This window comes from Harpia harpyja, chromosome 6 (genome assembly GCF_026419915.1).
Source record: "Harpia harpyja isolate bHarHar1 chromosome 6, bHarHar1 primary haplotype, whole genome shotgun sequence".
Lineage (NCBI taxonomy): Eukaryota > Metazoa > Chordata > Aves > Accipitriformes > Accipitridae > Harpia > Harpia harpyja.
In genome coordinates this window covers 1634979-1647903 of record NC_068945.1, presented here as the reverse complement: position 1 = coordinate 1647903, position 12925 = coordinate 1634979, and the positions used below count along the sequence as shown (strand labels likewise).

The 12925-nt window shown below is 42.8% G+C and overlaps 1 protein-coding gene across 3 annotated transcripts in view; it reads left to right on the top strand.

The window, feature by feature from the left end:
• The window catches only part of SHISAL1 (shisa like 1), a 204168-nt gene that overhangs the window by 185197 nt on the left and 6046 nt on the right, over positions 1–12925 (top strand). The window contains exon 5 of one of the 3 annotated variants that reach the window (XM_052789976.1): positions 7490–8053. The exons of the other annotated variants lie outside the window; for them this stretch is intronic. Coding sequence (XP_052645936.1) covers position 7490 — 1 coding nt within the window. The 3' untranslated portion in view covers positions 7491–8053. Of the gene's footprint in view, positions 1–7489; positions 8054–12925 lie in introns of those variants that run through there. 3 annotated transcript variants of the gene reach the window in all.

Here is a 12925-nt window from a genome sequence, read left to right as displayed (position 1 = left end):
CCACATGGAAGCACACGAGCAGATTTGTTCGCACAGTGCAGCATGTAATGTAGTGCTTTGGCGAGGTTCTAGTAGACTGTCTAAGAGAAGAGGAAGGGGTCATTAAAGGATTCACAAACTTCTGGTGCTGCATCCAGTTTCTACAGATGTCTCTCCCATAGTTCTGTAAAAATTTGCAAATGCATTACAAAGACCAAATATACAACAGGCTGTAATCTAGCTCTTGAAGACTTTTTATACCACGCTCTGCTTTGGTATCTGAAACTTAGCACACCTACCTGGGCAAAAACCTTCCTACCTCACAACGCTAAGATTGCACATTTTATGTTATGTAGTAGAAACACGGACATAAGATTCAGGTGATGGCACAACTCACACTCTACTGTTCTGTTGTAGGCATTGCTGATATAGAGTATCCTGGAACCATTTGAAATAGCCAGTAATACAATAAGTAACTACTCACCATCAGTTTCCTATACAGTATGATGGCAAAGCAAGCTAATGAAATTCTTGAGTATATAAAGAGGAGGTGAGATACCAATTAGAAGTAGGGAGCTGTTATCTCACTAGCAGTGGTGAGACTGCTAGAGGAAAACATAACCTTCACTAGGGCCTGTAGCAGAAAAAAATTGTAATGGCAGATGGGAAAGCATTCAGCAAGAGCTGCAGAGCTTATCTGACTTTTGGAAAGTCTGTCAAACTGTAAGAAGTTTAAGAAGCTCAAGGCTAAAAGAACATTAAAAGGCAATTTGGTCCCAGTCTGTAAATTCTTCATGGCAAGGAGATTTCAGATAGCAGAGGACTGTAGCAAACAAAGACAGAAAAAGATCTAATACGTGGGAGATCAATTTATACAAATCTTGACTGGCGATAAGGAGCAGGATTAACCTCAGTCAATTTAGTGATCTACAAGTCGAGCATCTACTAGTTATTTAGGCATCCTCACTAACACATTGAAAGAGGCATTTCCAGAGGGCTATTCATCCCACCTCTCTTGGGATGGATTGAGTCACTTGGAAGCTTCTCTTCATTCATTTTTTGACATTATGCTGGAAGATGAGCTTATACAAGCTGCTAACATGTAACCAGCTGAAGTTTGACAGTGGGATTCATCTCACCTAAGTGTACATTTCTTTTCAAGGTTGGCAGTTCACCAAGGAAATGTCTTGAGTTGCAGCAGAATACCCATTACTTGTGATTTGAAAACTGGCAAGGGGGCTTATGGTGTATAAGGAGGAGTCACTGGATGGGAAGATAGGTCTGTACAGGAGGCCAAACTGAGGACCGTAAGGAGAATGGCTCTTTAAAATCTGATTTATCTGGGAAACATGTGAGGCTGCATTCCCAGAAGACTCATACCAACATCACTTTTCATAGAATCATAGAATTGTTTAGGTTGGAAAAGGCCTATAAGATCATTAAGTCCAACTGTACACCTAGCACTGCCAAGTCCACCACTAAACCATGTCCCCAAGTGCCGCGTCCACACGTCTTTTAAATACCTCCAGGGATGGTGACTTAACCACTTCCCTGAGCAGCCTGTTCCAATGCTTGACAGCCCTTTCGGTGAAGAAATTTTTCCTGATTTGCAACCTAAACCTCCCCTGGCGCAACTTGAGGGCATTTCCTCTTGTCCTATCACTTGTTACTTGGGGGAAGAGACTGACACCCACCTCGCCACAACCTCCTTTTGGGTAGTTGTAGAGAGCAATAAGGTCTCCCCTGAGCCTCCTTTTCTCCAGCCTAAACAACCCAGTTCCCTCAGCCGCTCCTCATAAGACTTGTGCTCTAGACCTTTCACCAGCTTCACTGCCCTTCTTTGGACACGCTCCAGCACCTCCAGGTCTGTCTTGTAGTGAGGAGCCCAAAACTGAACACAGGACTCGAGGTGCGGCCTCACCAGTGCCCAGTACAGGGGACAATCACTTCCCTAGTCCTGCTGGCCACACCACTTCTGATACAGGCCAGGATGCCGTTGGCCTTCTTGGCCACCTGGGCACACTGCCGGCTCATATTCAGCCAGCTCTTGACCAACACCCCCAGGTCCTTTTCCACCAGGCAGCTTTCCAGCCACTCTTCCCCAAGCATTTTCCTAGCATCATCGCATTCTTGTTGGACTTACAGAGCAGTCAGAAAACATGGGCCAGCAGCTGCACATCAAAAATCACACAATGCTTTTTCCAATTGTTTCATCCTCTACCATTAGGGAACACGGGACAAACGTGGTCTTCTTCCTCCCCACCTCTTCCAATAAACACCCGATTGTGCGGCTGCTGCATAATAGCTGCTGATGCCAGTGGGACTACGTGGCGATTGCATAATCACACCAAAGGATGGAAATCTCTGGGCAAAGTCTCATCTCGGCACCACCTGCCAAATCCTCGCCTCTCACGTTCTGTGGGCGCAGAAAGCCAGTGGTGGTAACAGAGCTGAAGAGGTGAAGATTATTTTTGTGTGTAAGTAACTGGCTTCCAATTTTTTATTTGGAAGTGCTGTAAGATTATAGTGGACACAAGAACATTGACACAGCACAGCAGGATTCTCTGTTACAGCGCATGCACATGATAGCTGTTGTTGAATTATTCATTCTGAATTATTACGATCTAATATTAAGGTGCACACCTGAACACTGCAGTCCACTGGGCAACTGCAAGAAGCCTAAATATGCGTCATGAAAAAATGAGCATACAATAGATTCACAATACAAAACATGCACACACATGCAAATGAATAAATAAAGAATAACAACTTAGAACAAACAGAGAATAACCCACCAGCTGGCAGTCGTAATTGTTCAAAACAAAAATTTCTGTGCTTCATAAATTATCAGTCGAACCAAGCCATACCAAATAGAGTACCTCAGCCCGATGACACCAAGCAAGCACTGGTTTTCTTTCTCCAAGACTCAAGAAATGCTACTCAGCAGGGGTCATACGCTGTCATTGATCCATGCACAAAGATCCTTTTGCAGCCAAAGGACGTTTTACACCCCAGCAGACCAGTATCTAGATGCAGCTGTGAGACAATTTAAAAGTAATAAGCCAGTCACAGTTCAAGCACTGGCGTCAAGGCATGTTTCTTTGTGAAGCTAGCAATACAGCTCAGATAACCACGAAAGAGAAATTATTTTCTTGCCCCTTGCACTCTGCTAAAATTGTCCAGGGTCCTTGGCCTCTTCTCTTTCCACACCTCAACTCACCTCAACTTCTCCTGTGGCTTTTTACATGGGAAAGGCAGGGAGGAAAGAAGGGAGAAACGTTCCTGCATAAAATTATCTTTCTAACATCTCTTACAGCATGTAGTGCGGTTTCCAGTGATCGTGTTGTGGGTGTTACCCTTCTGCTCCTAACTACAAATAAACAAAGTTAAAAATTATTTATTGCTTGGATGGTTATGTGCAACCAAACATACCCTGGATCTACAACAGGAAGCCAAACAGTAACCAGATTAAATTGCAACAGCTTTAACTTCTGTTTTTTTTAATTGTTGATAATTTGGTTACTGTTAAAAAGCTGTTCCATGCTCTTTTTTGAAGTGTCTTCAGAAATTTATTTTAAAAGAAATAGTTTTAGATTTCATACTGCTAGAAAAGCCACACAAATTCAGTTGGAGGAGAAAAAAAAATCAGAACAGTTACAGGAAACACAATGACTGTTCCATCCTACATTGAAATCTAGCTCTCAACACAGTAATTACCGAGCTCTGACTCAGAAGACTAGCCCTCTTAATACTGAAAAGTGAAAGTAGAAAAGAAGGCTGTTTGGTAAAAGAGATAACTATTTCAAGAAATACAGTTTTTTCCATATGCCCTTAATATGCATTTTATTTCCAGAAATGAAAGAATTTCCTGTGTTGTGTGGAGGTAAATAAAAAAGCTGATTTAACTGGGAGTAAATATACAATTCTGGGCTAAACCACAGGTTTGGGGATCAAACTGCAAGTGCTGAAACAGAGTCCTCCCTCCCAAATGGACCGTTCTCCAGTTGGAGCAAGTTCAGCCTCTGGCAGGATTAAGGGAAGCAGCTCATGCATCTTGTTTCAGCTCTCCTGGAGGAAGCAGCAGTTATTACAGAAGGTTTTTAATGCACAGGAGAGAAAAATGGAAACAGGAGAAAGAAAGGGGAGGAACTTAGTAAGTCAAATGAAACGAGGAGGCTAGGTGGTGACTGAGGAGCAGTCCCAGTGTCCACAGGGGCTCACCGCCTACCTTGCTGCTGGGCAGTTGTTGGACAGGGCACAGGAACCGGCCGCCTTCCTCTTCAGGGCCACCGTTCTGCCCCCGCAGCACCCACCTTGCTACCAGGGGAATGGAGAGCCTGGAGTACTGCATAGTGTTGTTAGGAATTGCAGGGAATGCAGCTGGGATCTGGTTCAAGCAATATATTAATCCGATCTGCTTTGGAAACCAACTTTGCTGCCTTCTTTCAAATCAAATCTAGAAAAAATTCTCCTGCTTCTAACATAAATCCCCTGAAATCTCAGTGGCTTTCAGTTTTGTTGACTTTCATGGGCCTTGAAAGAAGTCAGCACCTTGAAGCTCTGCAAATGGTACCAAAACACTCAAATCTAATGTTTGGCTAACCCCTTCCCCGCCTTTCAGCACTTTTCAACAGTTCAATTTCCATGAATGTGTTTTTATCCTCTGCTGGACTTCAGGACATGCTAGGCAGCAATTTTAATAGATTGAATTTTGCTGATGCCAAGGTGGCAAAGAGCGCTAGGGCAAAAAGAGATAATAAAAGGAGCAGGATATTCACCTGATGTAGGTTAGCCTACTTTTGTTCAGCTCAGTAGTTCATTCTTGAATTTTACAAAGAAACTAAGCTACACTTACATGTGAAATGTGGGAGATTATATACAGAAACTGTGGGCCAGAAAAATAAATGATACATATATACACATATATAAAGACGTGCATATGCACTCATAGCACTATACATATACCCACATTTCTCCTTCACTTACTAACTTTTCTGTACAGCTCAATTAACGTCAAGGTACAAACCACATACATCACCCTGTATAATAAAGCTGCATTTAACCACAGCTGTAAGTTGCAAAGACCTGTCACAACACTTAGAATTGACCATCCACTGAATAAAGATACTCTACACTGAGTATAGCTTGCATAAACATCCTTTTAAATTATGTCCTTCATTTATTTATAAATTATCGGTCACTGTATGGCAAAGGAATTACAAAAAAAATAAGTTACTAGACTTAATAAAAGAACACACTCTGTAACTGCTCTTCTTTCTGAATCGGGCACTACTGTTACACCAAAGTTTTGGTGTTTTGTTTTTTTTTAAAATCCCTAGTGAAGTTTTTGGGTGCATTAGGAGATTGCGTAAGCAGGGAATGGCAGTGTCCTAGCAAGCTACATCATAAAACACATGGCAAGTTTTACTGCTTGCTTTTTAAACCTGGCTTTCAATTTGTAGCGGATCTGTTAAATTCAAATTGTCAGCCAGCATGAAAGGAGGCCTTTTTCTCATATCATGTACCTGAATTTTACATGGAAGGGCCCACTCTTGTAAAGCCTCTTGTACTTTTCATTGTGCTCTCTTGGATCTTAGATGTATGGGTTGACACTGCTGTATAAGAGCCCAGCAAACACGAAGAATACTTGAGTATCTTAGGTATGTCAAAGCCCCTTTGCGGGAACAGATTTTGAAAGCTGGTAACATCGGCTTTTGGGAAATTGGGATGAGCTGAAATCAGAGACATTCAGATAATTCAGTCCCTACCACTGATGTAGAAATATTCAAAGGTTCACAGATTTTTTTAAAAGCTCTTACAGCAGTACCAAGAGATTTCACTATACAAAAAAAAAAAAAAAAAGAAAAAGGAGTATCAGAATATCAAGCCCTGCTCCAGAGTGCATATCTATTACCCGATCCACAGGAGCGTGCAGCATCTCTTGGGGTGCCACAGTCATGAGCCTCAGGGATGTACCTGTCCTGCCACTCAGCCAATGGAAGTTCACTGTGGGGGGGAATATCTTTGGAACTGCACATGCACATGTAGGGTCAGAAGCTGCTTTTCTTTCCAGAGGTAGCTGTATGTGAGGCAATACCTACAGGCCCTAGCTTTTCCATCAAAATCTTTTAGCATGTTATATGTCTTAAACACATGACTCAAATCTGCCCATGAATGAACGTGAGGGAAGGTTTCTAACCAGGACATGGAGACTCCAGAACAACTTCCACTTAGTGGTGCCGGACTGTAAATAGCACAGAGTTGGATATATTTACATAGAAGATGATATGTTTGCATCTGGCAGTATGCGACTGAACATGATGGTAACAGAAATCCATCCTAGCGCTACACATTTTTATAATTCAGTTTTCAGGGGCAGTGGGACTGCTCATTCCCTAAGTTAGGCATGGGACTTTCAGGCACCTGCACCTGAACTGATTACCCATCTTTCTTTTGGAGCCAGTAAGGACAAAGGGGAGTCTCCGCAGCATCACTCACCCAACTTGACACCTAGACCAGGAGGAGAGTAGCTCTGCAGAGGTGCCTGTTGCTTTCTGTTGACAATAAAGGAGCCTGAGGTGACTCTCTGGAAGCGAAGACATCTAACCATTTTGATGTCTAAAGTTAGGTGAGATGGTATCTTACACTTACAGTATCTATGCTGTTAAATTACACATAGCAATAATCTCCTTTCCAAAGTGACATGCCTGCCCCAGATCTTAAAGAAGCAGGCAAAAAAATACTATCTTGCCTCTGGCAAGAGTTCCTCTTGGCCTCTCTGTGTCTAAATATCTCAAGTCATCTTCCTCTATGACAGGAATGCAATTAAAACTATTTGGTCACTCCAGTTAGCTGAAAATATGTGAAAATGAGCAGAGTCTCAAGTGGAACAAGAAGTCTGAGTTCGTTACATGATATTCCTATTCAGGTTGGCATCATGATTCACTGAGGTCTTGAAAAAAAACTGAAGGCAGTTCAAACTGTATACATAACAGAACGGGGGGGGGGGGGTGAACATGCAAATTGATTTGCCTTCAGGTGTATCAGTTATTTAATGGTTGCCGCACATTAGCCTACAGGAAAATTTGGCAACAATCAGCCAGATAAATTTCAGCCTCAAGTGATGCATCTGATTCAGGCATGCTGGTAGCAACTTGAGGGTTTCATAGATGTCTGGCAAATTAGTAAGTCCAGCTCACTTTCAGTTTTACTTGTAATTGGCCATCTGCACTTTTAAGATGCTTTGGAAGACCCAGGGTGTTTTGAGTATTTTTTTGAAATAACCTTAGTAGGAGGAAGGAAACATTTCAGGTCATTAAAAATCAGACTGCAATGCTTCAGTGAGGGAAGACACATGCAGCTTTTCAGTGATCATCTTTCAATTTATGTCCTCAAACCTTCATCTGTTCCTCTATTCAACACTCATAAATCAGAACTTTGAATGCTTCAGATTTCCTTTAAAAAAAAAAAACAAACCTCAGAAATTCTCCTGGATGTTTTTACTTTCCAGAACTGTGTTCAGGAGTATCAACCATTTCAGGAACTATCAAACGAAAAACATTGCCACTAATTGAAAAATACTTGACTTTCAGAAGCATAGGATTACTTCAGAAACCCTTATTCAGTAAGTAATATTTATTTATGTTAGCAACCCTATTGGTTTCACATCACTGCTCTTTGTGAGAATTGTAAAATACGGCCTTTAGTAAAAAAATAGAGAAAATTGTGTCCTGTGTGGTTTCATTCCTCTCCCACCCAACCCAGCTGATGGGACGAAAGATGTATTTAATTTGTACAATTATAGATATTCCAGAAACTCTACAGGAAACCCGTTTTCTCTCTTAGCTTTGGTCTGTTAGCCAGGCAGCTATATTAATAACAGAAGTTAAGCCAGCTGCTGTTTTAACACCCGCAGTTCTGGTGGAGGAGGTGGGGAAGGCAAGTCCTCGCCTGCAGCAGCTCTCCAGGCTCACTCCAAGTGCCAAGTCTCCTCCTGCATCCGTCTGTGAGACAGACCTGGGATCCAAGCAGATCCCAAGCTTCACTTACCAAAAAAGCAACCACATAATCGGTAACGAGACCATATGCTGTGCCAAAAACAGCACTGGTGCAGGGCCCTCCCCTTCATTGCAGGGGAGAGCTGGGAGGCAATTTCTAACTGGTTGCACTTTGTTTCCCAGCTCTCTGGCGACCAGCTCAGAGCACTGCCCTAGACACAAGTCTGAACCAGTGGACCCACCAGTATGAAGCTGAAACATGTGCTATAGACAAAGTGTTCGTCTGAAAACTGTCTTTGAACTCTACATTAGCATCAAGAAGTCATGGAATCAAATTTAAAAGTAATTTAAAGAGGCAAATAAGACCTTCCACGGGTGTGAGTAACCTTATCTCATATGTGACTACACACCAGTGGGGGGCTTGGCTGTTGTTAATTAGGAGGTCTTAGTACTGGGTTCAGTTTTAGCTAGGAAATAACCCGCAGTAGAGCGTAAATCCTTCAAGTTGCTGTATGTTCCTCTGGCGTAGAGAGTAGCCCTGCACCTCCCCTGACCCACCAGCTCTTCCTCTGCAGGACAGCAGCACAACCAAGGCTCTGGCCAGCAGGTACCTGCCATCCACCAGCAGCTCTTTCTTCCGCACAAGTGCCCAAACCAGCCTACCCCCCAGGAATGCAAGATATTCCCAAAGTTTCTAAAGCTCCTTTAAAGCCAGTGAGCAGCTCTCAGCAGTGATGTGAAGTGCAGTTTGGTTTATATCCCCCAGTCCTTACGGGAGTTACACAAGCTTAATCCAGGCTAAAATTGGTGAGATGCTTGAGAAATGGGGCAAGGAATTTAAAAGCCAGATTTACCAACCCTCATAACAAATTATTAAAATGGAAATTTCTTAAAAATTGCACTGCTTCATAATTTGTGCACCTGACTTTTTCTGGTAACCCCTTCTCAAGCATTGTAAACAGTCATTGCTACTCTTGAATATATTGCTACAATGCTCCAATGTCTAAGACAGCTGACAGCATTCGCTTCTGTAGCATATTAAGCCTTTATGTGATAATTAGCTGCCATAACACAGACAAGCAATTTGCTCTGAAAGCGCAGTGGAGAACAGTGTGACAGGTGACATGCAGCCCCATTTCTAGTGACTGGTAGGTAGGACCTATTCCACCTGCACTTTGAGTTGGTACCATTCACGCCTTGTGTCTTTGTTCCTCATTCAGTATGCCATTGTACTGATGCTAATGCATTGCAGTATGAGCAAATACGTAGCTGTAAGCACAATCCAAAGGAAACTCATAATCCAAATGGTTTATTCCCACCTGCAAAGCAACAATGTAGGCAGACAGCATCTCTCACGTGATTGTGGATTTCCCAGCATCAGTTACGGAAAGCAGGCTTTCTGGTGCTTCTGCAGAACTACTATGAACTTAGTATAATCTTTAACCCACCCCAGCAAAAGCTTTCTCTCCTAATAGCCTTGTGTATGTTGAAGTACATAGCACATTCCAGCACTGCTCAGGGCACATCGCAGAAGACTTCTAAGTAGGCCTCATCTTTCCAGAGGACCCCAGCCAAATGCATGTTCTTCCACTCATTATGGCAACCGACCTATCTTTTGCCTGATGCTCTTAAATAAGGACAGTGATTCACAAGCTACGATAGCAAAAGGGTAGGTTATGTCCTCCCAAAGAGCAGCAGGGCAGAGAAATGCTGCTGAGAAAGTCTTCTCTTGAACCAACAGGGAACTGCTTAATTGCCTGAGCACTCTGGTGCTACACCCCAGATCCATGACTCACAGGAGCTGTGGTTCACAGTTCTCCATCTATGCTTAATCCAGAGCACATAATAACCTTTCTAGTTGCCATTCACACCTACGCTAGCTAAGTTATGGGCCGCCAGCTTAATACAGTTGGTACCTGCCCTCAAATAGGAACCCCTCCAAAATGTCCCCACAGAGTACGATCAAGATTAAACAAGCCCGTCCGTCCTATGCCTCCCTGGGCCTTACAGGCCTGTTACAAAGTCCCACAGTGTTTCTTAACAAGTGATGGATAGAAGCATCGCAGATGTTTCTGACTACTTAGCAAAGGAATTCTCTCAGTTGGCCCCATTTACATATCTCCCAACAACCAAGAGCACACCTGCTGGGGCAGAAGCTTCTGGTTTCATTCTTAACACATCCCAGGTATTGCTGTTGTCTTTTCTTAGGTCTGCAGGTGAGGGATTGCTTAACTCTGATGAATCTGGTATGTGTTGCACATTTATTCTGTTTAAGCCCTAACACCTTCCTGAGGTATTAATTTTCAAACATATTTTGACACATCTCTCCACCTTTGCAGAATTGTCAGTTACAGTAGAAATAACACTTGAGTTGAAAATTCAGAGTCTGTTTTTCAAGTTGAAAATTTCCAGTGCCTGGGTTTTGTTTAAACTCTTAAGCACCAGATCTCTATCTTCCCTGAGCCAACTATTATTTTAGAAACATTAGTGATGGCTACCAGTGATGGTGGTCATTTCACATAATGGCTGTGACAAAATTGATTTGCCACCATTTAAGGCAGTCCTCTCATCTGACCTCATGCAGGTGCCGTGATGCACTTCACAGCAAGACCAGAGAAGAATTTGTGCTGCATCAAAGGCAATGTAACCCAGTAAAAGATCACTCAGCCTGGGGATGAAAATAGGGGCCAAACCACCGCTCCTTTATGGCAAGATGGCAACACTGAGTGCCACTGCTTAATGTTGAAGTGTTCTTAGTCAATTAAAAAGCCCGAAACATTCGACCTCTTCAGGACTGAGCCAACCTGAAGCAAATTTTAGTTGCTGTTAAAGTTTCCCCCACATTGGAAAAATCTGAATCATTCAGCTATTTTGATGTTCTCCCAAAGAAAAAAAGATGACGAGCCCCACCTAAAAAGTCTGAGACTGTCCGCTTGCTTTCACGCAACCAAGAAGGCCAAATGTAGATTGCACCAGCAGCATTCATTCTGGCATTTTGTAACTTTTAAGAATTAGACTTGGTAATCGAAGCAGCCTTTCAGCATACTTTTTGGATATAATGTTATATTCTATGTATAATATAGCCATAGGAGTGTACAGATGCCAAGCTATGAAAATGATTTCCCTGCTCTTTGGCAGACTCCACAGGCAGAGGGATTAGATTATGTTCTATTTCTTTCTGGTTTGTAATACATTTAGACAACTGAATAGCTTTTCATTTGGTGCTCATCCTGCAATTCATTTCTCATATCCTTCCTTTCAATCTTGTGAGGCTTTTTTCAAAATCTAGTGCATTGTGCTTTGTCCTCCCTTGTCCTTCCATTTATGGGGAAGGAGGGCATTCCTATTGCCTGTAATAATTGGTGTATCTGCCAAGGGCTTCTTATTGCAGAAAGCTGTTTGTTAGCCTGGTATCCAAGCTCTTTCTATGAACAGAGAGTGAAAGCTTTTCTTCCACTCCCAGCATGACCAGATTTGAAGGCATTGCAGCAGAACCTCAACAGGCGCAGATCAGTGCAGGTCTGCTTAGATCAGTATAATACAATTTTATGTGAGAGCGAGATCTGGACATTTGCGGAGACCATTTGCTTTGTTATCTGAGGTCTGAAGGGGCTGTGGTGATTGATAATGCTTTTATGTGAACACCAACTTAGCAACAGGCCCTGGAATGGTGAATGTGGCAACTGTTTACTTCATTTGTCGGAAAATGACAGAAGTCCCCAAAAAAGCTTGTCTCCAGAGGCTCTGAATCATTCCTTCATTATTAATGGCTGTCATTTTTTTCCAGCGGAACTAAGTTGCCATGCAAAGTCATTGCTGTGGAAGAGGCGGTAATCTTTTAGTTAGCTGCTTCCTTGCCGGGCAATGAAAATTGATGCAGCTTGACTGGGTGCTGTTCACGGAGCGGTCAGGTAGAGCAGTGATGGCAGTCATCTGGGGTGCTACACAATGACGGTAACCTGAGCCACCTCCAGAGCACACACTTCAGCTCTGAATACATTAAAATCCTGTAGAAGTGACCAGAAATGACGAATACGGGGTTTCTGTTGCCAAGCCCGCTGTGTTGGGTGGCTGGGATATAATACTCTGGCTAACTGCACTTGGAAATTAGCATTCATCTTTCTTAGGAAAATCCAAGTATTTTCAGTGATCCCACTATTGCAAAAATGATCTGAAGCAGTACCTCTCAACTTTACTGGTCCAGCCATCAAGCAGTCAATCACACACCCCACTTCTCACTAGAGGAAGAGGACCTTCCACCTGGAACCTGTCCTGTCAGGGTATGGTTTCAGGCAGAAGCTATTGATTTGGCACCAGGCTCAGCCAGGAGCTCAGAAAATGCAGTGATTACTTCATACTTGATGTAAGAGGCTTTCAGAGCTGAGTGTGGTCTATGTGTTGCTGGCTCTGCTGTTCACATCCTCCCACTCATTCTCCCATAGCTTTATACACACATTAGGGGAACTGGCAGAGAATTGAAGCTACTCGCATGAGTGATATTTTATCTTCTGTGCTGCATACAAATATTCATAAACTTTCCTATGGTCTTTGAATGGGGGAGCTGTCATTTTACACCACCTTGGTGACAATCCTGATTTTACATTAACCTTGAAAGAAGGATCTGGCCAGGAGCAACTTTGGGACTCTCAGGTACGGGAAAAGAGTAACTGGCTGATGGGTCTGACACATTTAAAATTGCATTTGGTCCTGGAGCACACAAATGACTGCTCTGCCTGCTCCATCTCTAAACATTTCTTTAAAAAAAATAACTAAAGGAAACTGCATCCCATCAAACAATCTAGTGATTTAAGTTATGCGGATTGTAGATTAGTAAAGCATTTCATCTGAGCTAAAGCACACATAGCACTCTACGGGAGAGTGAAAAGGAAAAACTGAAGGTGCTGTGAAGGACATAGGTGGCTCCAAGCCATGATATGTGCTCATACTCT